Genomic DNA, 25,756 nt, shown 5'->3' on the forward strand with positions numbered 1-25,756 from the left:
GTTGATCCCCATTTCCAAAGCCTCTTTCCATCCCCACACAGCCCCTGCCCTATCCCCTCTCCTTGCTGGCTCCAGTCCCACTTGCAGGGTCCACCCGTCCCCCCCAAAAATAGCTCCAGCAGCGTTTTTTTGCCCTCAGGATGAAGGAAAAGGTGCTGAGGTGCCTTGAAAGAGGAATGTCCAGAGAGGGGCACAATAAACAGCCCCAAACCACATGTTCCCCATCATTTTGGGGCTGAACATCACTGATGTTGCCCGGGGTGATTCCAGAACCTGTGGAAGTCACTCACCTCATCCCGAGCAAGGCTCAGCGCTTGGCAGGAGCTGCAGGACAGCCAAGGATCTCTGTGTCTGTCTCTTCCCAAAAGCTGGCTGCGGTAGCTAATAAGAAAATTTTCCCCCCAAACCTCGGGGCCTGTGAGTACTGGCTGTGAACAACTTCCCAAAAAAACCTTCCTCAGTCCTTCAGAAAAGCTCATCCTTCCAGCCCCTCCATCCTTGGCTCGTGCCTCGGTGCCTGGGGCCGGCCGTGCGTCAGCCACGGAGCGATGGCACCAACCCACCTGGCAGCAGATGGGACAGGGGGGCTCCTGGAGGGGAAGGTGGGGAGGAGGAGGAGATGGAGCATGGGAGAGGGAAATCTGGGCATCAGTGAGCAGAGACGGGCACGTACGGGAAAGGAGCCGGAGCAGAGGGGCGTGATGGAACAGGGACATCACAGCCCTGTCCCAAAGCAAAGGTCAGGCAGGACAGACGAGAAGGGAAAAGTGTCACCAGATCATGGGATAACTCACCTCGGAGTCACCTTTAATGGGGGGAAAACGGCTAAATGGCTCATTCCCACTTTTTTCCCCCAGGCAGCCACATCCCAGTGTGTGCTCGCCCCGCGGCAATGCTTTCCTGGCACACGGCCCCCAGATTTCCCAGCCTGGCTCCCCACCAGCATCCTGCAGGCAGGGAAAAGCCGAGGCTCTAGGCAAAGGGGAATGTGGCCCCAGAGCATCCCCTGCCACGAGGGGCTCCTCTGCCTGTCACCCTCGAAACCTTGGAAACCAAGTCCAGCCCCCTCCTTGCAGCCAGCAGAGACGGGCAGGGATTTACTGCGTGGGAAAACAGACGGAAGGAGAAGCCATATGTAATAACAATTGCTTTTTCTGCTCTTATTGCTCCCTTTCTCCGTTCTCACTGGAAACATTCTGTCCCCAGCACGACGCACCGAAATCCCTCTTAAAAATCCCCCCAGGATCGCCACTCTCGCCCGAGAGGAGCCACGCCGTGCTGGCATTTATCACCCCCCTCAAAAAAACCCACATTCCAAAGGAACCCCCCCTCTCCCGTGCAGCCTTAGGGGCCGTGCTTGAGGATTCCACCGATTTTGAGGCCGCTGGGATGCTCAGCCCAGCCGTCTGGGGAGGTTCTGGCTGGTTTTGGTCCATCTGGGCTCCTTGCCAGTGGGTCTGTCCATCAGTCCCCACATGTGGGGGACCCAGGAGGGCAGAGATGAAGCCACAGAGTCGCTCCATCCATTCTCGGGGTGTTTTAGGCAGGAGCTGCCCCTCTGAGGTGCCGGCAGCTCGGCCTTTGGGGTGTCACAGAGTCCTGCTCAGCCCCTGCTCGGCAGCTCCGGGCCCCACGGTGCCCGGCAGAGCCGGCGTCGGGGTGCAGCCCCCCCAGGAGCCCCCCTAATTCCTGCGGAGTGGGTGCCACATGGACACGGGCTTCCTCAGCGTGGCCAGCATCTGGTTCCAGTGCGTGGTGCCCATCCCGCTGGCGGTGGGGCCGATGAGCACGTGGCCCGTGTTGTCACCGCGTCCGTCCTCGCCGCTCTCGGCCACCGTCACGCGCAGGGACAGCTCCTGGGGGGCACGGGGGTGTCACCACACGCCGGCCCCCAGCCTGGACACGTATCCCTGTGCTCTTCCCAGGTGCACACACACACACACACATAGTGCCAGACTGTCCATACTCCCTCCACCCCATAAATTCACCCCCAAAACAGCTGTACCCCACATACAGCTCTCTGTGCCCCCACCCTCTTCAAACCCACTCCCTGCACTTGAAAACTCCCCCAAATCCCCCCATGCCACTATATATACACACCCTCTTGTACCCCCATACTTACACATCCTCCTATTTTTCCCCACATCCCGTAAATCCAGATATGCCCCTGTCCACACACACAACCACCCCCCCATACATATGCACACCTTATATCCCAGCCCACACATCTACATCCCCCCACAAGAGTCCCCCACATGCATCCCCCCCACCAACCACTTCCACACATCCTCATCCCCTCCAAACAGTCCCCCCACCAATCCCCCGAAAGTCACCCACACCCACATCCCCCTAAAAGCCCCTCCCCATGTCTCCTCCATGCCCTGCCCCACTCATGCACCCCCAAACCATCCCTGCACACCCCTGGCCCCCACAGCTCCCAGGATCCCCCCAGAACCCCTCATCCTCCTGGAACTCCCCACTGGAGGATTTGGGCAGCTCAAGGAGCGGTGGGATGTGCCCCAAGCTGGGCCAGACCTGGAGCACGATGGCCGGCACGGAGAAGATCATGGCCTCGTTGAACACGGGGTTGGTGTCCCCCCTCTTCACCGCCGTCTTCTTCTTGCTGATCTTCCTCCCGTCCTGCAGCAGGTACACCTTGACGAAGGGATCTGCTCGAGAGGTGGGGGAGAGACCCCAGGGTCAGTCACACGCGTCCCCAGGGACGTGGAGAAAGAGGGGGGACCCTCTCTAGTGGCCCTTCCTCAGCGGGAGCCGCTCCAGTAAAGATCTGTGTGGTCAGTGGCACAAACCAGGGCAAACCTCAGCCCACCACAAGCCCCCCGTGCCCGCCCGGCCCCCCCCAGCCCGCTCACCTGCGGTCACCTTGCCGTTGGTCCACACGAGGTTCTTGGCCTTGACCACCACCACCGTGAGCCGCTCGGCCGTGGGCAGGTAGCTCAGGGAGAGCAGGATCTCCCCCACCGTGTCCACGGGCTGCGGGACACAACGCCCCGTCACCCACCGACCCCTGGGAGCCCCCCCCCCGAGACCCGAGGAGGGAGACGGGGCACCCCCCCGGCCCCGCTCACCTTGCTCATGTCCTGCAGGTAGAGCCAGGCGTTGAAGGGGCGCGTGGCCAGGTCCAGGTCGGAGAGCTTGAGCTCGGCCACGCCAGTGCTGACGCTCCTCTCGTCCTCGTCGATGCCGAAGACGGAGAAGCGCAGGCTGTTCTCCTCCAGCGCCGCCGGATCCAGCGGGATGGAGAAGCGCTCGTCGAAGGCCACGGCGTAGGCGCTCCTCTGGATCTGCCACGGGAAGGAGGGATTGCCCTGGCACCCCTCGGGTTTAGGGGCCATGTCCAAGACCCACCTTGTCTCTCCTCATGGGAGCTGCGAGGAGCGCGTGGCCTCAGGGAGCGAGGGCATCCCCAAGAACAACGAAGTCAGGGAGGGCATCCCCGGCCTGATGGAGCTGGGGGGTCCCAGCCTCCACGGGGATGAGTTATTTCCCACCCCACCCCAGCAGCCACTCAGCGACTGGGGCAAAAATCAGGGCTGTGACCTGCCCCCAGTGCCTGTTAATTTTTCTAATTAAAAAAATCAAGGTTGGTCTGGTGCTCTCAGATCCATCCAGGCACCCTGAGAGCTTGGATGTGCATCTGGCTTGGCCACATCAAGCTCCAGGATTTTGCTGAGGGGGTGTAATCCCCAACCCCACTCTGAGACGGAGCTGAACCAATCCCTGCATGTGCCCAACGGGAATGGTGCCTTTTGGCTGACACCGTCCCCGTGTCACATCATTCCCTGGGAGCAGAGGCAGCAGCAGCTCCCGGGGCCCATCCTGAAGGTGTTGATCCCAAAGCTGGTTTTTTCAAACCCCTCCATAAGCACCACCAAAAGCTCCGACTGGGCCTTCATCTGTGGCCTGGGGGCAGCTGAGGACAGAGTGCTGGTGAATTATAAATAATGATGCTAAATAATAAATACCTCCAGAGCAAAAGCGAAGAGCCTAAGATCTGGATGGAAAAATGGTCTAAAAGGGCACTGTGGAAATATTTTGGAGGCAGCAGAGGGTGTGTGTGGATGGAGCGGCACCTCATCCCCCACAGAGGAGTTTCTTTGGTGGGATGAAGACTCCAAATAAATATCTCGATTAAATCAAACTGGCTGACCCTGAGCTCTCCAAAAAGCAGCTGCTGAAGGAAAACTGAGGCTCCTGCTTTCTGAGACCAGCTTTCGGGGCACTTAAAAAGAGAAGTTTTGCCCCAAATCCAGCCCCGGTGGTGGACCTGACATTGCAGCCACATGGATCTTTCTGCATGGAGAGGGAAAAGCTGTGGCAAGGAGAGGGATTGCAGGGCCTCTGGGGACTCAGGGGGCCGTGGGGACTCAGGGGGCTGTGGGACCATGGCAAGACACCAAGAGCACCTGCCCAAACTGCCACTGCCCCCCAAGTTTCACCCCAGGCCACTTCTACCACCTCCCACAGCATCCCTGGCACTTGGAGCAGGGCAATTCAAGCAGGAAAACCTGCCACCAGCCACACTCGGAGATGACAAAGTCAGCCCAAATCCCAGCCAAAGGGGAGACACTTCTGCCTCTACCAAGTCTCTGATGTGCAAACCCACCTGGGACACCCCCCAAAATCCTGTGCCAACTGCATCCAGTCCCGACGCACTGGGAGCTTCCTGCTCCCAACCCCCCGCCACTGCCCTGGGAAGCTGACATCCCCAAAATCCCATGCCAACCATATCCAGCCCTGGCATGCCTGAAGTCTCCTAATCCCAAACCTCAAACTTCCCACTGCCCCGGGAAGCTGAAACCCCCAAAATCCCGTGCCGACCGCACCCGGTCCTGATGTGTCTGGAGCTCCCTGCTCCCAAACAAACCCCCACCACTGCCCCGGGGAGTGTGCCCAAGGGATGTTGTCACCCAAAATCCCATGCCGGGGTTCCGCGGGGGACCTGGGGGGACTCACCCGGGAGATGCCGACGATCTGCTCGGCCGGGAGGAGGCTGATCCGCATGAAGCAGGACTCGAACCGCGCGTCCTCCTTCTCCAGCAGGTCCTTGCCCTGCAGCAGCGTCACGTGCAGGGCGGCCGCCTTCCCGTCGTACTCCATGGACACCTCCACCTGCCCCACCGTGAAATCCTGCCCGAAGTTGTTCCCGATGGACGAGATGGAGTTGAGGGAGTCGGCCGAGATGGATTTCTTCAGGGGGCCGTAGTGGGCCAGGCCCAGGTCTCTGCCCATCAGCTCCAGGCTGCCCAGCTCCTGGATGCTCTCCAAGGTGTCCTCTGCCCTCAGGCTGCTCCTGCGGCTGGCAGCGCTCTGACCCGGTGTCCGCTGCGAGCCCGGGGCCAGCCCTCGCTGCCAGGGAAAGGAAACCAGTGATGCCATCCCGTCCCTCCAGCTGGGCTTCTCCGGCGCCTCTTTGGATGCCTCCCGGCCCCTGCCTGGCCCCAAGCTGCTGCGGCAGCGAGCCCGGCGCCTCCCGCAGCTCCCAGCTCCGCCGATCCCCCCAAACGCTCCCCCAGCACCGGGTCGCCGCCCGTGGCCGTTCCCGCTGGGAGCCAGGAGGTATTTTCACCCTTCCGGCATCCCACACGTTGCAAAGGGAAGGAGATCAACCCGACTTTCCCCCCTTTTACCTTGTGCCTGACGTCCGGATACGCTGCTCCGTACTTCTGCTCCAGGTACCGGTAGTCATAGTTGGGGAAGGGGGAAGGGGCCGGGTAGCTGCCGGAGCGCCAGAGCTTCCAGAGGTTGATGGCTGCGATTCCCAGCAGTGCCAAGGCGCCGGTGGCATAGAGCCCGATCTCCCACCGCGGCGGGCTGGAGGCCACTGGAGGGGACAAGGGACTCCGTGAGCTCGTCACGACCCGCGGGCTGAGCCTTCAGCCCCAGCCGCTTCCACGCCAGGAACTCGGCTCCAAGCTCCGAGGACGGGATGGGCCAAGGGGGGATAAACCACAGCTCCCACCCGGGTCAGGCAGCGGCTTTGCCAGCCAAAAAAATGACAGTCCTGGTTTGGCTTTCTCGGGAGGTGACATGCTCCTGTTTCCCAGCCCCGCTTCCCAGTGAGTGGCTTCATCACTCCCGGGGTGCCGGGGGTCCCTTCGCCAGCTGCGGCTCCGTCCCACCGACAGATGTGCCCCGTGCGCATCTGCATCGCCCTCGCTGCTGCCTGGGTCCCCACGGGCTGGGGATGCCAGGAAAATCCAGAAACAGGGGAAAAACCAAACCCAAACGCTGCTGGAAACGGGGGCAGAGCCCCCCGGGTGCTGCTGGAGCGAGCGGGGAGGGAGCGCCGGGCTCGGCAGCGATGCTCCAGCGAGCGGTTCCTGCTGCATTGCACCAGCCTCCATCACTCCCGCGCGGAACCGACACCGACTGCTCCGGGGAGCACAAAAACAGCGGGAAAAGAAAGGATTTCTCATCCCAGAGCGCTGCCGGGGAGCTCTCCGGCATCGCGGCGCGGCGCTCCCTCCTTCGGAGCCGGAAAAAGCCCAAACCCAGGCTGAACTCCCACATCGCATCCGAGCACAGGCACAACCTGCTGCTCCCCCCAGCCCTCCTCCGGCAGGAACAGAGAAAGGATGAGCAGAAGGAACTGACTGTCTGCATCCAAAGCACCTAACCTGGATCCCGGGAGCAGCCCAGAGGGATCTCGGGGGTTAAACCTCGGGGTAGGAGCCAGGCCCTGCTTCCTCCACCTCTCCCAAAGCCCATAAGGACTCTGATTTATCCCTGCATCCCGGCTAAGGATGCTGGGGGAAGAAGTCAGAGGTTTCCTGTGCCAGAGTTCCCAGGCTCCTGCTACGACAGAGGGGCAAAACTCAAGAATAAAAATAAAATTGGCAGAATAATCCTTTACTGGCGCCTGCTTCTGAATAACTCCAGGTACAAAAATCCCAGCTGAACTGCAACCTGCTTCCTCCTCACTCCTGCCCCTTTCTGAGGGCTGAGCACTAAAACTTGGGGGCTTTAAGGGTTTTACCCACGTTTTAGTAAACAAAATCCCACAGGCGTGTGGAGCAGAGGGTTCTCCCGGTGGGAAGCAGCGAGGACCAGCCAACCCCCCCTAAAAAGACCTCGGTGTGAGCCGGGCCAGCTCTGCCCCAAACCCTCCCCGGGCTCTCTCGGGAGGACTCACCGCTGAAGCGGGATCTGCTGACGTGCCCGGTGTCCATGGCAAACGCTCCCTGCGAGCGGGACAGCCTGGAATGCGCGAGACACGGCGTCAGGGTGAAGGCGAATCGTTCAAAAATCGAACGCCTTGTGATTTTCCTGCAGTGAGCGTTCCATCACTGCTCCCCCTCCGCTGCTCCCGGCCTTGGCTCCTCTTCCAGGCGCTGAGCAAAGGCGCTGAAGCCTCTCGGCCGGCGGCAGGAACTGGAGGAGGGATGGAAACCACTTGGGAAGAGGCAGAGCCGCTCGATTTACCTCGGGAGTGTTTAGTGGGTGACATTCCCAGCCGGAATGTCCTCCCTCTTGCAGCCCTTAAAGCCCTTTGCTGCTTTTCCAGCTTAAATCTTCCTTCTCCTCCTGCAGTTTGCCAGACTCTCCCAAGGCTCTGCCCTGGCCCCAGGTGAGAGGGACAGTCCCACTCCCCAGTTTTGGGGTTGCTGCAGGTGATGCCATTCCCCAGGAATCGGCTCCTGCGGTGGGAAAGCTCTGCCACCTTCCCCCCATGAAGGGGTTTTCCCAGTCAAGTCATACGAGAGATCCATCCTAATGGAGAGAAGCTGCTCCTCCAGGCAGATCCCAGTGAAGGCACCACGGATGCCAAAGGGGCTTTATTCAGGACAACTATTTCCTGCTGTACAAAGGGGGTTTGAGATCCCCCAAAACACCCAGCAAGCAAATCTAACAGGAACTGAGCCAGAATGCTCCCTGGCATCCGAGCCAGGAGATCACAGCCCATGGGATGCTGACATGATCCCACAGACCCCCAACCTCAGCACTGCATCTAAACCCTCTCCCCACCCCCCTCAGAGCCCCCCAGCCCCTCTCCAGAATTTCCACAGCCCCAAAGCCTACTCATGGCACGGGAGAAGGAGTTGGGTTGGCCTCAGATGGATGATCCCGCAATATTTGGGTCTCACTTTCCAGCTTCTCTCAGGTGCTCACAGCTTCAAGCACTGTGGGGTGATCAACCCTCCCCAAAACCATCCAGGCTTGGATTTTAACAGGCAAAGGTGGGGCTGTCAGTGTATTACAGAGGAAAATATGAGCTGTGCTGGCCTGGCCTGGCTGGGGACCCTCTGCAGGGACACACGGCCCATTGCTGGGCTAACAGGAGGGGGTGTGTGTCCCAAATGCAACCCAAAGGGACAGCGAGGCTGAGGTGGGGCTGGGAGACGCCCAGCTCCTCCCCAGCCTCCTCCCACCAGCACAAACCTCCCCAGGCAATCGATAAAACAGGAATAACCCGGCTGAGAACGTGCTGAACTCGTGTCACACATGGGCTGAGCTCAGCTCAAGGGATTGTCTGCTGTTTGGTGCTGAAAACTGGCATCCAAACAGGGCAACACGATGGAGATTTGCCACCTCTTTTTGTGCCCTGAAAAGCTCCCATGCCCAAGCAAGGGGCTTTGCTCCTTTCCACGTTTCCCAGTGTTTGGGGTTTTTTAATACGAAAATAGTAAAGTTTTCATGACTGACTCTTCCTGCAGGAGGACAAACCTCCTCCATCTCTTCCCAATTTCTCTTGGAAATTAAAAAGAATTTCTGATTTTCCTTGCCTTTCAGAGCTTCTCCCCTCAAACCCTCCTTTTCTAAGCAGCAAGTTAAGCAGATTTCCGAGGCATTACCTGGAAAGAGACTGCAGTGCTCAGCTCTAGGACGAAATCCAGAGGTATTTTCCTGTTAGGAAAACAGCATCCGAGCGAGGAAACGGAGGTGGAGGTGCTCGGGGAAGGATTCATGGCTTTTTTTGTAAACTAAGCTCTTCCCTGGAGCGTTTCACTGAGCTGCTCTGACATCCCCCTGACCTGCTGCTCAAAATCCTGGGAAATCAAACCTGAGGGATTTGGAAGGAACTGGCACCGTTCTCCCGCTGCCGGTAGCTCAGGGATAGGTGGATTTCTTACCCACAGACCTCAAGACCAGGGTGCAGAGCCCTGGTTTGGGGTAGAGAGCCCCAGAACAGGGTGCAGACTCCCAGAACAGGGTGCAGAACCCTGGTTTGGGGTGCAGAGCCCCCTCCATCCATCCTAACATCCTAATACTCAGGGCCAGGGCAGCTTTGTTTTCCTTGGGAGCTGTTGCAGACCTTGGGTTCCTTTTCCTGCTTGGAGGGGCAATAAAACAGCTCGATGAGGAGAGAGAAACAGCATCAAAGCCGTGTGTCCCCCCTGGAAAAGGGGGTCCCCCCCAACCTTCGGTACTTGTCACCCGGCTGCTGTTTTGGCACCACCACCAGCTGAGGCTGCAGGCACAGAAACCAAATTGCTGGTCCCAGAGCACCGGGACCAACCTGGGTACGACCCCTCCCCGAGCACGCTGCAGTCCCCAAATGTCCCAGTCCAGGTTCCAGCCATCTCCCTGCTCATCCATCCTTCCTGCCGTGCCGGGTGTGCTGAGCCCGGGCTAAACTCGGCTCGCTGGTGCCACTGGTCCTGCGGCTATGCCCACCCGGGCGGGGCTCTGCCAGCCCCTTCCATCCCCCTCCTGCCCTGCCTGGCCTCCATCCGCAGGGCACAGAAGTGGGATGGAGTTCGCTCCTGGCACAGATAAAAAGACGCATCCCAAACTTGCCAAAACACAAGGATTTGGGCTCCGCGCTCACCCACCGCCCTCCCCGGCCCCTCGCAGGGGACCCACCCCACCCCCACGGGCACCCAAACCGGCGGCCCCCACCGCTGCACCCCCCACACCCCCCGGTTCCTCCCGCCGTGCTTTACCTGGACAGGTACAAATCCTCGGGGATCTGCGGGGACCCTCGGGGTGTCCGCTCCCACGGCGGGGGGAACGCGGCGACCGCCGGGGTCCGCCCGGCCGGCGGTGGGGACCGGGCAGAGCCCCCTCCGCTGCCCGGGGGTCCCTGAGCTCAGCCCGGGGATCCAAGGAGCTCCTCCCTCCCGGGATGCTTCCCGCCGGTGGGTACCGGGCAGAGCCCCCCTCTCCGCTGCCCGGGGGTCCCTGCGGGTTGGGAGCTCAGCCCCGGGATCTCCGCCCCCCCAGCCCCCCAATCCGGGATGCTTCCCGGCCGTGACAGACCGGGAGCGGCTCCGCTCCCTCGCCCAGCCCAGCCCGGGGCGGAGCCGGGCGGCACTGCCCGCTCATCCGTGCGATGAGCTGGGCGGTCTCTGCGCTCGCCAGACTCTCCCCGGGGTTTGGCTTAACCCGGCCCAAACCCCCCCCGCCCCGGGCAGAGCGGAGCGGGGGAGAAGCGACTTCCCAGGGCTGCGGGAGATGCTCTGCCCTGCCCGGGGGCGACGGGTCTGGGTACGCCGGGGAGGGGGTGCAGGGGTCTCTCACTCTCGATTTGCCTCCCAGGTTGGCAGCTTTCCTTAGGAAGTTGCGATAAAACCCCCCAAAAAATCACCCCAAACCCTGCAAACTCACTCCAAACCCCAGCCAGGAGCGTGGAGGGACAATGCCAGCTCCCTCATCCCACACCAGAGACCCTCCACTGCCTGCAGGCAGCTCTGGGCACAGGGGGCTTCCCCAAATCCCACTTCCCGCTGCCCAGGGACCCCCCTCGCCCCTCCCACTGCCCCTCTGCATCTCCAGCTCCTCCTCCTCGTGGATCCTGATGAGTGTTTCTCTCCATGGGGACCCACATCCCCTCCCAGTGCCCCCCAAAGCCAGTGGGATCATCACCCCAGAGCCAAATCCTCAGGTCCCAAACAGCTTCCAGTTGGGTGTCCCTCCTGGCCATGGGGACACGTGGGGCCATCCAGCAAGGTCTGGGCTCTGGATGTTCCTGAGAAAAAAAACCATCAGACCCTCTCCCTCTGCAGCAAAAGGTGGAACCTTTTGGGATTTGGCCCAAAAAGCCCCTTGGGCAGTTTGGAGACCAAAGGCTCTGTGCCCACCACACCTGTGACACCGTGACCATCGGCCACACTGCCCCTACACACCATCCCAGGGGATCTTCCCTTTCCCTGCCTTCACACCCATGTTTTCAGCCACCTTACCTCAAGTGCCAGGTGACTTCCAGGGCATTAAGGAGTCATTTCAGCCAGCAGGAGAATTGCTTTGCTTGGAGAAAATGGAATAATTGCAACTTTGAGGGGAGAAAAGCCCACGCACCCTGAGCAAAGGCGGTCTCAGGGGCCACGGAGCAGTGTGACATTCCAGAGGAGCTGTAATTCCCAGGAACACCCACGACAGTCAGCCACAGGGCCAGCTCAACCCCTGCTGCAGCTCCCTGCTCGGGAGGGAGGGCAGCACTGGGAGAAGGTCCCACCATCTTCCCGGTGGGGAGTTCATTTTCAGGGAAAAAACAGAGCAAGTTTCAACTGTGCCAAAAATATCACCTGAGTGGGGGCAGCTGCCTCATCCTGCAGCCAAGGGTCCTTTCCATTGGGCTTCCTGGCCCTTCCTCTGGGTGTAGCTGGAAAAGAGCAGGCCATGGTCCCTTCCCAGTTCCCAAACTTCCTCTGCATCCCCAATGATGGGACAGGGTGTCCCCTCCAGGGCACAGCCCAGGGCCCAGCACCCTCCTGCAGGGCTCCAGCCTCAGGGCAAAGGTAACCCCCTTGAGCTGTTCTGGACAGGACGGGGTTGGGATGAGGTTTGGAAAGCTCCAAAGGCCCCATCTGGGCACCTGGATTTATCCAGCCTCACACAGGCACCAACTCACCTATTAAACACACCTCCCTTTTGAAGCCAACACTTACCTTTGGTCAACGTCATTACCAAGTCAGGGTGTAACCACAGGTGGGACAGACCTGTTCCAGCTTCCTGACCCAGGAGAGCTAGATGCATCTGTGTGCGGAAGCAGGAGCCTGCCCCCTCTGCCCTCTTCACAGGGATAGTCCTATTTTAGGCCACCCCAAACATCATTCCCATGAGGCCTGTTGGCTTCTCCCCATGAGGCTGCTTGGAGCACCTCGAGGTGATCACAAAGGGATTCCTAAATCCAGCCGAGTTTGCCGTGATCAGAGCCCACCTTTTTCCCAGAAAACTTGGACATGTTCCTTACCTGGAGGCACAGCATCCATCATCCATCCAGTGTGCTGGGGGTGGGGACACAGCCTGAGCCCCCTCAGCCCCCCCAGCTCCACGTGTGAGGTGACAAGAGGGGACCCAAGGGCACACGCTGTCCCAAGGAACAGGCTGCACACAGGGCTTTATTACACAGGCAGGATCCACACTATCCCGGGAGCTGTCAGATGGATGCAGGTGAGCCAGTGTTTCCTGTGTTAGGTAAAAAGCTCCAGGATATTTCGGGAACAGCAGGGATTCCTCAGCGGGTGATGCCAGCGCAGGCCCTCTGGTGGGAAGGGTGTGCAGTAACAGGTCCCCCTGGGTCACCTGACCACCACCCCAACCGGTGATTCAAGAATTCCACACTGCCCATCGACCACTTTTTATGGCTGGGAAATACCTGGGACACCAAAGCTGGGAAAAATGCAGGTGTTGGTTGTCATTCCCATACCGGATCGACCAAACCGGATCGAAACCACAGATGTTCGCCAGGCAGGAGCCCTGCAAGCTCCTGCCACTTCCAAAATCTGGGGTTACGCCCTTGGAATTACACTGTGGCAATTGCGCCATTTTCCTCTGGATAAACACTTCCCTGGAAAAGCACCCTTTGGCAGCCTGATTGGACCAGAGCATTTAAGCAGTGACAGGGTGACACCAGTGCCCGGGACGGTGCCATGAGGGCTCAGAGCAGAGGGTACAGAATCCATGCTCACTGGAGCTCTTACATTTTGGGAATAACGACCTGGGGGATTAAAAAAAAGCAGCCCAGGTTTCCAATTCCTTTCCCAGGATGCTGAGTCACCAGCAGAAACACTGCCTGGCTCAGGACGCTCAGACCTCCCTGGCCACACCGTGCCAGGGACGACACACTTGGCCTGGGCCTGCTTCTGGCAGGGGGGTGGCACAGGGACAGAGGCCGGGGATGGGACTGCAGGGAACAGCTTTTCCAGCTGGACTCAGAGATTCCTCACTCCGGAGCTACCCCAGGAGGAACAGGGTAGTGATGAAGGGTGGCAGAGCCTGAGTGTGCCAGAGCCCAGGAGCGAGACCGTCCTGGTGAGGACACAAACCCAGCTGAGGACAAGGCAAATAACTTCAGACTGACGGAGCAACTCCCAGTTTCTGCTTGTGACACATTTTACTCCGCAGAGCGAAGGCAGGTTGACCTTTCTCACTTCACCTTCCCTTACATTTAAGAGATGACCAAGACTAAAACAGAAATTAAAAATAAGAGCTAAGGAGAAGCTGCCTGTCTCCCCAGAGCTGTGATACACCACGAAACTACCACAGGCCGTTCCAGGATGTTGGAAGTCAAGTCAGATCCCCCGTGGAGGGGCTGGACCAGCAGTGTAGTGTGGTTCATCCTGTGCAAGGAGCAGCTCGGTCACAGGGCTCAGTTCACCCGCGTTCCTCTCGCCGAACACTTCGCCCGATCCTCCTCCACAGCTCCAGGTAGTTTCAGCAGGAAGGAAAGAACTCATTTCCCGTGCCTGGTCTCTGTACAGCTCAGAACAAGTGTTCCTAATGCCCGAACGCCCCGTGGGACTCCCGCAGTTCTCTGGGAACAGAGCAGCAGATCCCTGTGTGCTGTGCTCGGAGCCCCCGCCTCCACACCTGGTCTGGAGGACACACAGCACCCGCTGAAGGTCCCTGTTGTGCGGTGTTGGCTCCGACTTCCCTCCACACAGACCTTCTCCGACGACAGGAGGAGAAAGAAAGGGGGGTGTCCGTGCCATCCTTCCCCCCCAGGGGATTCCCACACACTGGAACGCTAACAATGACAATTAGGAGTTAGGGTGAGGTTGGGACTGTGCCCCAGGCCCGCTCGAGCACCACGAGTTCCCGTCAGCCCCGTGGCTGCTGCTCAGAGTTTCCTCTCCCGGGGTCTGTTCCCGTTGGGCTCATCCAGCAGCGCCGAGTGCCGGTCCCCGTTGCTCAGGCATTTGTCCTTCTCGTGCCTGTGCTCCTGCTTCTGCCGCCGGATCTCCTTGTACCGCAGGGTGATGTCCCTGCAGCAAACACACAGCACACAGTTCCAGCCTGCAGCACAAGCAGCAAGGAAGTCTGCCCTCAATGAAGCTCCCTCGGGATAATTTAACCCACTGGAGCCTCCGGCTGACGTTTCTACAAGTGCTGATGGCACTGAGGCACGGGAGGTTTGTGTTCCTTGCTGGTGGCCTGGCTCTTCTCACCTCTGCCACAGCACAACAGCCACTGCTGCCTCCTGCATGCATCACCACAGTTCAAGGAATCATGGAATGGTTTGGGTTGGAAGGGATCTTAAAGCCCATCCAGTTCCCACCCCCTGCCATGGGTAGGGACACCTTCCACCAGCCCAGGTTGCTCCAACCAGGCCTTGGACACTTTCAGGGATGGGGCAGCCACAGTTTCTCCGGGCAACCTGTGCCAGGGCCTCCCCACCCTCCCAGGGAAGGATTTCTTCCCAATATCCCAACTAACCCTGCCCTCTGGCAGTGGGAAGCCAGTGCCCCTTGTCCTGTCACTCCCTCATATGCAGAGTCCCTCTCCAGCTTCCTTGTAGGCCCCTTCTGATACTGGAAGACTACCAATTCCTTGAGCCCTGTGCAGCTGGACATGGACTTGCTCAGAGCAGCATCCAAACCAAACACACATCACTTGGCTCCCTTGTCCCAACGCTGGGACAGCTCAGACAACCTCAGACTGTTCTGGTAATGAAGCTGGAAACACCTCAGTCTGGCATGGAGGGAAAATAAAACCCCGATCCCATCTCCCACCTTCCCTCCCCTGGGAGCACTGGTGCAGTCAGGCACTTCCCTGCTGCCTCCTCCTGCAGCAGCACTAACACAGGCAGGGCCACAAAGCTTCCCAGAACCCCAGACTGGTTTGGGCTGGAAGGGACCTCAAAGGCCAACTTGTTCCATGGGCAGGGAGAAGGTGATCCAGAAAGAAAACTTCCAGGGATGAGGCACAGAGAGCTCCCTGTTCATTTAACAGCTGCAGCCACCCAGGACAGCTGTGCTCCCTCTCCAGTAACAACAGCACATTTGAGGAGGGGCTGTCGAGCAAACCCCCCTAAAACCCAGATGCAGCACACCCCACCCCACTCACCGGATGAAGAAGCGCCAGGCTGTCCAGGTGAGCACCAGGATAATCCCCAGGATCCAGCACTGGGTGATGTAGAAGGGCAGGGAAAGCGTGAGCGTGTAGGGATCGTACTTGACCACGATCAGGAACTCCGTGGCAGTAATAGCAGCAACCAGCCAGGCCTGCTGGCCCAGCTTCTTGTGGAACTTCCTGCCAAATAAACACACAGACAAGACATTTCCTTGCTGTCAAACGAAGGATTCGGAGAAACCTCCACAAAAGTACAGCTGGGAGAGCAATTTCAGTCAGCTTTGCACAGTTCTGCAAGTCTAGTTTGGATCACACACGCATTAAGACAACTTTCATGTTGGCGTTACTTCAGTTTCCTCTCAGAGGCTCTGAAAACACATGAAAAGTTAAACTTCATCCCCACACGATGCAGGGAAGTGTCCCCATGCTCAGGTAAATCCACATAAATCAATCATCTGGTCAGCCTGAGACCAGCAGACGTTCAGGGTACGGTACCAAACGGGAGCTCTGCCCCTGGATTTCCTCTGCAAACCTCAGCCACGCTGCCTTAAACATATTTAATCCTTCTGGGATTGCATTCTGGAACTTAACCTCTTCCCAAAAAAAAAGTATTCGGTGAGCTGCCACTACTGATCTTGGAATGGGTTTTAAAGGAAAAAAAAAGCTTAGTAACAACAGGCAAGATTCTGGGAGACCCAAGGACTGTGTTTCGCTCTCAGGACAAACCAGGCCTGGGATAAACACGTGATTCCCAGGTTTGTTTTGAGCAGGCCAGGAAAGCTGTGGAGTCCAGGGATGTCTGGGAGCAATGCTGGAAAGTTCTGCTGCAGCAGCACCAAGGCATCCACTCCGGGGCTCTGATGTCATGTAAACTTGATTTTTTTTTGTACATAATGGTAATTTTTCTGGTGGGATTACATTTCTGTCAGTGGTACAGAGTATAGCTTGTCTGAGGTGGCTGAAGATTAATGAACCTAAATTAAATAAATGGGATTTTTGGAAGTCACACACCCCTGGTGACAAAAAGGCTCTTTTCCTTTAAAAACTAAAAGCTTACTTAACAAAATATTTAAAGTAAATTTTTTTTTGGTATCCATCAGATATGTCTGTAGTCATTTACACCCACCAGATACCAGCTTAAAGTTAAAAACAAAACCAGAAAAACCCCACAAAACATACAGTCATGTATAAAAAAATCCATATACTTATACATAAAAAAATCCATATAGTTATATATATATATATAATAGTTGGTAGGAACCGTTTCCATTTGTTTTTGTAAGCGGTGAACTGGAAAAAGAAATGCCAAGTACCCCGAACAGCAAAGAAATACAGGATAGGAACTAAAATTTACTGCTGCAGTAGTAAAGAATGATGGCTAAGTTTTATTATTATGAAATACTAAAGAAAACTCTCATGCAGACTTTGCTGTAATCAAAATTTATGGAAAAATGGAGTCTAGGAAAGGTATCAGTTGTATTCCTGGTTATTAAAGAAGTAAAAGGTGATGGGAAGATCTCAGGAAGCCTTATTCCAGGTAACAGCCTGCACTAGAAATCTGGGAAAGCTGCTGACCTGCACCAGGAGGATCCTCCTCTTCCCTTATCCACCCATGTCCTTTTGGGGTTTTTTCACCCCAAGGCACCCATTCTGCTGCCTCTCATATTCCCGTTGCTCATAGCTGCTCCAATCCCTTTGGACTGTCAGTGCCTGGGAAGGGATCTGAGCATGGAGATCCAACAGGGCTTCTCCTCCCTCTCCTGAATCCAGGGAGTCCATCTCCCACAACACACACAGCTTCTTACACACGAGGCCCAGAGTCAGGTTTGACACCAATGAACAGTTCAAACTACACCAAATCATCCAAAGGCACTGGGAAAAACAGGAAATAAATGAAGTGTAGGTGACTGCTGATGCAGAGGGGACGAGTGCATTCCATTTGAAAGGTCTCCTGCCTGGATCAGCTCGATGAAAGGCTTCAGAAACCGCTCCAGGGGGTTCAGCTCGTGTGGCAGATTAAATGGGCAAAGACCAGCCTTAACCACTGGCAGAGAGATAGAAGGAAGCAGCAGATGTCTCCCTGGGAATTCCAGCTGTTCAGATGATGAGGGCAGTTTTCTGCTCTCCTTCTTCCTCTGCCATCAGGGGAACAGATGACAGACAGAATTAAAGGCAACCCCTACACAAGAGCCAGGCAGATCCTAAAGCTGCCGAGGAAGAGACCTGGTTTCCTGCCCTCCTACTCGCGGGAGATTTTAAAGAAAAGCCCTTTTTTCACGTGATGAGTGAGATTAAAATTCCTGGCCTCTGTGCAGACTCCTTGGAAGCAACAGGAAGACTACAATCAGGAATGTATGACGAGCTCAAATGCTACAGACTGCTGCACTCACATTCCTGGTCAGGAAGATTTCACACATCCAGTCCTCAGGAACTCGGAGGCAGCGTGTGGGTCAGTGTGGTGTGTGAGGGCTGGAGGGCAGCTTCACCCCTCCTCCTGGGCTGTGGCAATTCCAGGGACTCCACCAGCACTGTGCTCAGCCCAAGGTCCTGCAAGCAAAGCCCCAGAACTGTCTGCAGATCCTCAGAATCCTGAGTGGGAAGAAGAGTCTCCATATCAGAATTTCACTGCTTTCTAGACCCAGCATTGCAGGGTTGGCTGAAGAGATCTCATCCATTTATTCCAGACAATCCTATTACCAGCAGGCATGGCAGCGAGCAATGCTTCTGTCAAGGCCAATGGAATATTCCAATCTCTGAGCGTTAAGTTTCCAAAAGGAAAAGGTCAGGAGGGTTTCCCACGTGTTGTTAGCTGGGAGCCCCTGGTACAGCCAGCTCTTTCCAGCAGCTTCTACCTACACAACCACGGGAAGAATCCTAAATGATCCTGGGTTTGAAACGATGTGCAAGTGAAGGTGGTAAATGGGGGCAGATTTTCTCTGCCTGGATGGCCTGGAACACACAAAGGAATTGAAGGCTGGTTGCAAAATCAGGTGCTCAGTTCTGCAGGACCAGCCCGATGTCAGCTCTGGGGGGGCATCAAGCAGAGCCAGGAACCTCAGAATCTGGGGGGGCAGTTCCCCCCCACAGAACATGGCAGGAGGTGGGGGCAATGATGTGGATATGCAGCTTGGGATGAGTTTCTCCAGCTCGTGGAAAGAACGGCACCAAACGGCCCCGGGAATGAGGCAGCGGTGACAGACGGCTCTCCTAAATGTCAGTGTTATGCCGTGTGGTTGAACTGAGGGCAGAGGAGCTTTTCCAACCCAAACACAAGGCCCAGAAGATGAATGGAGCTAAGGAGAGGAGCTCAGCAGCGAGAGGCAGAGACCTCTTCTTACCTGTGAGTTGGAGGCACGTCCCAAACCAGTAGGTCCAAGGGCAGGGCAGCTGCCACTGCGGAATGTCCTGAAATCCGACTAAGCAATGTGGGCTGGCCCTTCTTCCCAGTTCTAGGAGCCAAAGCCTTGCAAGGGGAACTGATCTTCAGAGAATGTTGGAACCCTAAATTCTGAACACAGACACTTTTTGGTGTTGGTCAGCGACAGACAATGAACACCCCTGGAAGCCAGGCGTGGCCTCGGGCTCGGGATGTGGGCTCAGGCAAGTTGTGACATTAAAAGAAAAGGTGATATTTGAGAAACAAAGCTTTCTCAGCTCTCACATGGTCTGCAGAAACAAAAGCAGCGAGGACAAATATGATGCTGGAGTGGGAACAGTCTGAAGAACATGCACTTGTGTGTGTGTGGTGCTTCACCTGCAGCACTTGCTACCGAGGGCCTCTGACCTGCAAGAGGATGCCAGGAATGCTCCGGAGGGCCAGGGACCAGTGGGAACACGGCTCAAGGAAAGAAGTGCCCTTAGGAATCCCATTTTTTTATAGTTTGGGCCCTGATGTCCTCGGAGGGCACGTCCAAGGACCGCAGTCCCTGGCTCTCAGTCTGGAATTGGAGCGCAGCGCTGCCCTGCCCACGAGCCAGTGGCACTCCAGCTCCTTCACACATTCCATTCTCCACAGAGAGACCCTTTATGAAACACTGAGCTCAGAACAGCGCACACAGAATGCCCTTAACAACAGCTGCCCTCTGACCAGGGAGAGTGGGACCTCCAAAACAAAGGAACACAAAGCAGATGCTTTGGGATTAGGCCTTTTTTGCCCCTGACAAGCTGCCTGAGATGGATGCCAACAAGCCGGAGCAAATTCCAAACAAAGCACGTGGAGCTGGACATGGGAAGTACAGAGAGGTTGGGCTTACGGGTCGTCCATGAAGTCGTAGATCTCCCTCATGGCCACCCCTCCCACGTTGACAAAAAACACCAGGCGCAGCAGGACCAGGTAGTGTTCTGGGGGCATCCACAGCACAAACTTCAGGTAAAACGTGTTCAGCTCTGCCAACAAAAACTGAGAGAAAGGACATCTTAATTACACTGAGAAAACTTCGGTGGGTGAAGCCTGCAATCCCCCCCACTTCCCAGTCCTGCTCCGTGTCACTGAGTGAACCACCAGCAGCTTCAACAATCACCACCCACAGCTGGGTTTTTAAATGTTTTCACTGGGTTGGAAGAGGCTCTAAAAACCACAACAGAAAGCTGGGAAAGTGCTGCCTCAAATTTTGAGCAAGTTCTTGACCTCCAAATAAGGAGCTTGAACAACACATTCTAAAGGCAACTACTTCTTCTTGCGCTGTCATTTAAAATCTGGCTGATGGATAACAAGAGGAATGAGCTGCACATCCTGGGGGGGGAAATTGGTTTGTGTTTTCTTTACACAGTTGTGCAAATGTCACCCTCAAAGCCAACTTAGGTTATAAATTAAGAGCAAAACGTTCCCAAGTGGGCTGCCCTGGCAATGTGCTGAAGGGAGCAAAGAGACACCAGACTGCCACTTCAAAAGGAATGATAACAAAGGGCATTAAGCATTGCTTAAGCCAAAGGAGTGAGCCAAAACCTGAAGCCGCTTAGAAACTGTCAGCTCAAGCTGAGTTTTGCTAAAAGAAACATAATCCCACAGCCCAGTATAAATTCACTGGAAATCTCTCAGCTGCTGCAGCACCTAAACCCCAGCGTCTTCAGGGTGCAACCACTAACCATTTGGGGAAACATCTGTTTTATTTATACAGTCTTTTCCTTCTCCCACAAAGCAGGGGAGCCTCAGCAAGCCTGGTGTGCCGTGTGAGCTTGGCCAATGTTCCCCTGCAGCAGAAACCAGGGACTGTGAGCTTGTTCTAGCAAGTTCTGTATTAAAAATACAGAGTTATGTCCTGAGCCACAGAAACTGGTTAGTGCCCTGTGTCACTACAACGTGTCACAGGGTGGTTTTTAGTTAAATTTCACAGTTGCTGGGTTGAAATAAGTTTGAGTTGCCCAGAGCAGAGCCAAGTGACATCCCCCAGATGGCACAAAGGCCAAAGTCCCTCAGGCTGGGAAAGGGGCAGGAGTGGGGAAAAAACACTCAAACTGCCCAATTAACCCTTCCTATCAGTGTCATGTGGGTGATAACTTCTGTTTCACAGTTACAGGTATGAATTCCAGATGCTGCATTCCCATAAAACTAATCCAGCCACTCAGGTGCTAAGTGTTCAGCGAGACATAAAAAACCAAAAATCTAGGATAACTGAATTATTTAAGCCTGTATAAAAATGTCATTTATGTATATTATTATTTTAAAATTATACACAATATATATTTTAAATATTATTATTTAAAATATTATCTTTTTAACTATTTAAGCCTGTATAAACATACTACCAGAGGCAGTAGTGTGCTTCAGGAGCCCTGCTCCGGGGAGCTTGAGTAACAGCCCTTTCCAGCTGCATTGTGACCCATACCTGCACAAAACTGAGGGAAACGAGCCACTCACACCCCAAACCAATGCTTTTGGGGGCAGAAACTTGCTGAAATACGTGCAGACCCCAGTTTGTATCGCTCACAGTGCCAGCAACAGCGTTCAGCAAATATCTGTGCCATGAATCTGTCACCTGTCCCAGAGACACGGGCACATATCCCAGTCCTGTGGGACTGGGAAGCGATCTCCTCTGGCATCAGCTCCAGGAATAGCACCTCCCAGAGGTGCATCCCGGGTCACACCCTGTGCTACAAACCAGGAAATCAAAGGGCAGGAGGGACAGAGAGGTCTCCTCACCACGAAGATGATGCCACAAACGGCGAGCCACCTGCGCAGGCTGGACGCCGGCTTCCACTCGAACTTCACCCAGCTGTAGGGGGTGAACTGGAAGACAATTCTCTTCATTTTGCCCCTGGATGAAAAAAAAAAAGCAAAACATGATGGCAGGTTTAATGAAAAGCAGGAAGAGACACTGAGCAGTGTTTCCATTTCAGACACCAACTCAGGGCTGAAAAATGCCCGCGTTTACTCCATCAAAATCACAATTTAATGAGGTTAACTCTGAGTTAGAGAAGCTTGTTATTTTAACTATCAATTTAAGCTTTAATACGCTACATCCACTGTTGTCAGCAGTTCTGCTCTGCTCAGCAAAGACACTACAGAGCACGATGGGTCATTGCTGGTACATGACTACAAGGGATTTATTAAATTTTAATTCCCAGTGTCCCAATTCCTGTGAAGTTCTGGTTACCAGGGAATGCACAAAGATGAAGCAGATCCTTGCTGTGAATGAGAGTATGATCCCAACTTGGATTCCTGCCTCTTCTTTTAACAACTGCATTAATAAGCTCACTTCCACAGGATGCCCTCATTCCCCGACATCAGGACACGCAGGCCTAACTCCAACAATTCCATTCTCAAGTTAAATAAAACTCTCCAACGAGCCTCCCTGTAGCAATAAACCATTGGATCCCCAAGCCACCTGAACACCCAGGAATTCTTTAATCCACGTGAAGCCAAACGGAACAACCAAGACCTTGAGCACGGGCCCCACCTTTGTGCTGTGCCCGTGGAGTTCCTTCCCCCCAACTTACTTGTAGGTGGGAATGTTCCAGAGTCCTTGCCACTTGTATGTTTTCAAGGAAAGCCAGGACAGAGTCTTCATCCCGCAGTAAATTCCTAATCCATTACACAGGATCACATCCATTATCCACTGGAAGGAGAAAGCACACAGTGATGCTGGGGAAGGAACAGGGAATCACTACAGGTACAGCTCCCCTTTCAAAGGAGTGGGGCACAGAGAGTTAATTCCAAAAGGTTTTTTGAAGGCAGAATAGCTTTGCCTGGTGCCTTCATACATAATGCATTGACTTTTATAAATACTGCCATCGTTCCAAGCAAATCATTCCAAGCTTGGGAAAGAGCTTCAGCTGTAATAACCCAGATCAGGGCTGTGACTGCAGAGAATTCTGATCACTCTGGCACCAATTTACACCTCACAGGAAAACAAAGCATAATTTTAAAAGGGGTGCCCCTTTAAGCTTGAAGGTCCCTCTGGCTTGGAAAAATACACACAAGCTGTACTTTAGGACAAGAATACAAACCACAACTTGCAATGACCCCACAGTTCTTCAGTAAGGCCAAACATTTATCTCTTAAAATCTTTTTATAAACCAGATACATTCCAATCACAGTAATATTTACTGCTTTCAGAAAGGAGAGGTTTGCAAAGAAGGAAAAGCTAGACAAAAACTGCACTGAGTCTGGTCGTTGGGTTTTTTCCTAACAGACAAGAAAAATCGTCCTCTGAAACTTTATACACCAAGTTTTACCTCTCTCTGAATTTCAGACTTTATGGTTTGTGCCCTCAGCAAATATTTGAAAGTGTTCAGCTTTAGATTCTTTCCCCGGTGTGAAACGAACCCAAACAAAATATTTACCACGTGCAAGGGCTTGAAACCCACAAAATTATAGAAACAGTGGCAAAAATGCTACAAAACACACACATACATGATCCAATTCACGTCTTACCACATCCTACCCCTCCCTATAAAACATATATATTCCCATTTAGTGAAATAAACCCTGATCCCTGCAGTACGTACGTGATCCCACCAGCATTCACTGAAGTTTGGGAGCTGGTGTTCCAGGCTGTACTCCAGGAACTCAAACATGACACTGATGATCATGCACATCCACCAGTCCCGAATCATCAGCGTCTAAAGGCAGAAAAAAACCCCCAAAAAGTCTTTCAAACACCCACAACAGCTGCTCAAAACCATCCCAAAAACGACTTGCACGGCAGAGAGAGAGAGCAGAACCAGACACCACTTACCTTAATGCCCTTTAGAAACCTAAATAACAGAGCATTCCATAAATCCCAGTCAGACTCTGCTCAGATTTAGAGTTTTGCAACGGTGTATGAAACATTATTACTTTTCATTTCCCTGACTTCCAAACTTCTGGCCTCAGAACACAAAGGACAGACATGGTGTGGGTTTTTTTTTCACCAGTTATTTGTACAGTTGAAAATCTTGTTTCCTGATTCTTTTCTGAACGCTGGAGACTCGGGACAATTTGATTTTCATGATGTGATGGTCCCTGTGAAGCCAAATGCCCACAGGCCTCTCAACTTTACACGTGTTCAGCACAAGAGACAAAGACACTGAGGGGAATTAACTCTCCCCCAGGCAAAACCAGCACAGAAATGGAGATGATGGCACAAATCCCAGCCCACGAAAGAACAGAGGCAGGTAAGATGGGATTCAGCAGGAAGGGAATTAGGTAAATGCAGGGAATTACTGGGTGCTCGACAACCACAGGCAGCAAGGTTCTAACACTGCTCAAAAAAAGGCTTTTCAGAGCCTTTTCACGGGCTCTAAATTACTACAAAGCCAAAATAATTTCTGATGAATAAGGCACATTCATTCCCAACATTGCCATCCCGGTGGCTTTTGAGATCTGGGGAAAAACCCAAACACATGGCCCACCTCTGTTTATTGGGACAACACACTCAACCCTCCAGCTTTTAAGAGAGAAATACGTTAATATTTAGCATATTTAACAGGCAAATGTGTTATGACCCAGAGAAAATCCAGCAGCCAGTTTCTGTCTAGCTGAGCAGCCCAGGAAAGAACCCCTGCAGGGTTCACCTCGATCTCAGCCTCTTTGACAAAACCCAGGCTTCTCCCAGACCTAGATAAGAACAGCTCCACTGGCATATGGAATTCTATCCCATTTCAGTGCCTCAGGAATGTGTTACTACTCCCCTTATATCTTGTCATCAGGCACTCACAATTTAGGCATTATAGCAGGTTTTTTTTACAATTTAGACATTTTTTTCCTCAGTATAATTTATTTGTAAAAATAACCACAGAATGTGAACTGAAATGCTATTTTGACATTTAAGTTTCTAATTCATTTGTCTTGGACGAGAAAGATCCAAGTTTTCCAAATTTATCACTCACCTCATTAACAGAACAAGCCACCAATAGGCTGAAGTCCAGGTCTCCCCACGCCCAGCAAACTCACCTTTGCTTATGGGGGAAACCCCAAACCAACCCAATCCTCTCCCAGAACACATCTGCACTTTTGAAATGAAAACACAAAGCAACAGCTCCAGCTTTGTTTTTAAAAGATCTGAGCTTTGTCAGATTGTTATTTCTGGTGGGCTTGTGGGTAAAAACCCACACAAGGTCTGCAGGGGGCAAAATCAAGTGAGTTCGTAAGTCTGCTCTGGTTAAAAAAGATAATATTTAGACCAAAATAATCAAAGCAAACCATGTATGAATGTCTTGCAAGAGACAAGCACAGCTGGAATTTCTTCCACAGTTGGTTGATACTGACTAAAAAGTAACAAGAATTAAATCTCTGCCCATTTAATGGTTTAAAATCCTGATTTGATGCCACTGGGAAAGCAGCAGTAGCAGCTTATGAGTGTTTGGGAACAGCAGACTGTCACTGCCCGTCCCACACTCCACTTCCAAAGGTCATTCCAGCATTTCTTGCCACAGGAATAGAGGTCTTTATTGATCTGCCCCAGAATGAATCCCAGTGGAGGAGGGAGCCTGTCCATGTAACACAGCTTTGGCCAGGAATGAGGTGGCCTAACATGGGCAGGAGAAAGGGAAAAAAAAAAAAGGGGGGGAAAAAGGCTTTTCCTGTATTCCAAACACAGCCTAGGATAACTGACCAAGGCCATTCTTACCTTCAGGTACCAGCCAAAAAAGTGAGCAGGAACAAATCCATCCAGCTTGTCCTGGAACCCAAGAACAGAGTGTAGGTCATTACACTACAAAAATAGTCTTTTTTTTTTTTCCTCCAAGAAAAATGCAGCAATGGACTTCTGTTGTTTCACACATAAACACTTGATGGATTTTAGGAGTGTTTGTTCCCAAGTACAGTGATGAAACAAGCTAAAACAGCAATTCCATGGGGCAGAAATTGAGATTAGGACAGCATTGGTAGAGCAGAGACCACCTCTTCAATGCTGAACTGTCCTGTTCCTTGCCTGATGGGAGGACAGAAGCAGTCAGAGAGCTGCAAATAACCATAATTGCTTTGCCCCTGAATTTCAAGTCTTCTGTTTGCCAGCAAAAAACAACCACCTGATAGTTCCTGGCACTCAGAAAAGTGCAGTTTATGTTGCTGGAGCAA

The 25,756-nt window shown here is 54.0% G+C and overlaps 2 protein-coding genes across 4 annotated transcripts in view; both read right to left on the reverse strand.

The window, feature by feature from the left end:
- Nucleotides 1-1,136: 1,136 nt before the first annotated feature.
- SYT12 (synaptotagmin 12) lies at nucleotides 1,137-7,390 on the reverse strand. Its single transcript, XM_051777068.1, has 7 exons — nucleotides 7,157-7,390; nucleotides 5,652-5,845; nucleotides 4,978-5,370; nucleotides 3,090-3,305; nucleotides 2,874-2,994; nucleotides 2,536-2,669; nucleotides 1,137-1,856 (listed from the first exon to the last, which is right to left on the reverse strand). Exons 1-7 carry the CDS (start codon nucleotides 7,191-7,193, stop codon nucleotides 1,683-1,685), a joined length of 1,269 nt encoding a protein of 422 aa, XP_051633028.1. The 5' UTR covers nucleotides 7,194-7,390; the 3' UTR covers nucleotides 1,137-1,682.
- Nucleotides 7,391-13,281: 5,891 nt separating this feature from the next.
- The window catches only part of PTDSS2 (phosphatidylserine synthase 2), a 34,301-nt gene continuing 21,826 nt past the window's right edge, over nucleotides 13,282-25,756 (reverse strand). For 2 of the 3 annotated variants that reach the window (XM_051777065.1, XM_051777066.1), the window contains exons 6-12: nucleotides 25,308-25,358; nucleotides 23,206-23,319; nucleotides 22,195-22,313; nucleotides 21,398-21,512; nucleotides 19,512-19,657; nucleotides 15,253-15,438; nucleotides 13,282-14,171 (exon numbers count right to left, since the gene is read on the reverse strand). In XM_051777065.1, coding sequence (XP_051633025.1) covers nucleotides 14,027-14,171; nucleotides 15,253-15,438; nucleotides 19,512-19,657; nucleotides 21,398-21,512; nucleotides 22,195-22,313; nucleotides 23,206-23,319; nucleotides 25,308-25,358 — 876 coding nt within the window. In that variant the 3' untranslated portion in view covers nucleotides 13,282-14,026. Of the gene's footprint in view, nucleotides 14,172-15,252; nucleotides 15,439-18,610; nucleotides 18,767-19,511; nucleotides 19,658-21,397; nucleotides 21,513-22,194; nucleotides 22,314-23,205; nucleotides 23,320-25,307; nucleotides 25,359-25,756 lie in introns of those variants that run through there. The other variant, XM_051777067.1, reaches the window with a different exon arrangement.

Source organism: Manacus candei, unplaced genomic scaffold, assembly GCF_025592945.1.
Source record: "Manacus candei isolate 608988 ecotype Guabito, Panama unplaced genomic scaffold, ASM2559294v1 h1tg000009l, whole genome shotgun sequence".
In the NCBI taxonomy this organism is placed as follows: domain Eukaryota; kingdom Metazoa; phylum Chordata; class Aves; order Passeriformes; family Pipridae; genus Manacus; species Manacus candei.

Excerpts from the sequence above, each read along its gene's own strand:
- SYT12 (XM_051777068.1), bottom strand. The coding sequence starts at position 7,193 with ATGGACACCGGGCACGTCAGCAGATCCCGCTTCAGCG. Across the intron at positions 3,306-4,977 it reads AGATCGTCGGCATCTCCCGG|ATCCAGAGGAGCGCCTACGC; the intron begins GTGAGTCCCCCC and ends TTCCCGTGGCAG. Across the intron at positions 2,995-3,089 it reads ACCTGCAGGACATGAGCAAG|CCCGTGGACACGGTGGGGGA; the intron begins GTGAGCGGGGCC and ends TGTGTCCCGCAG.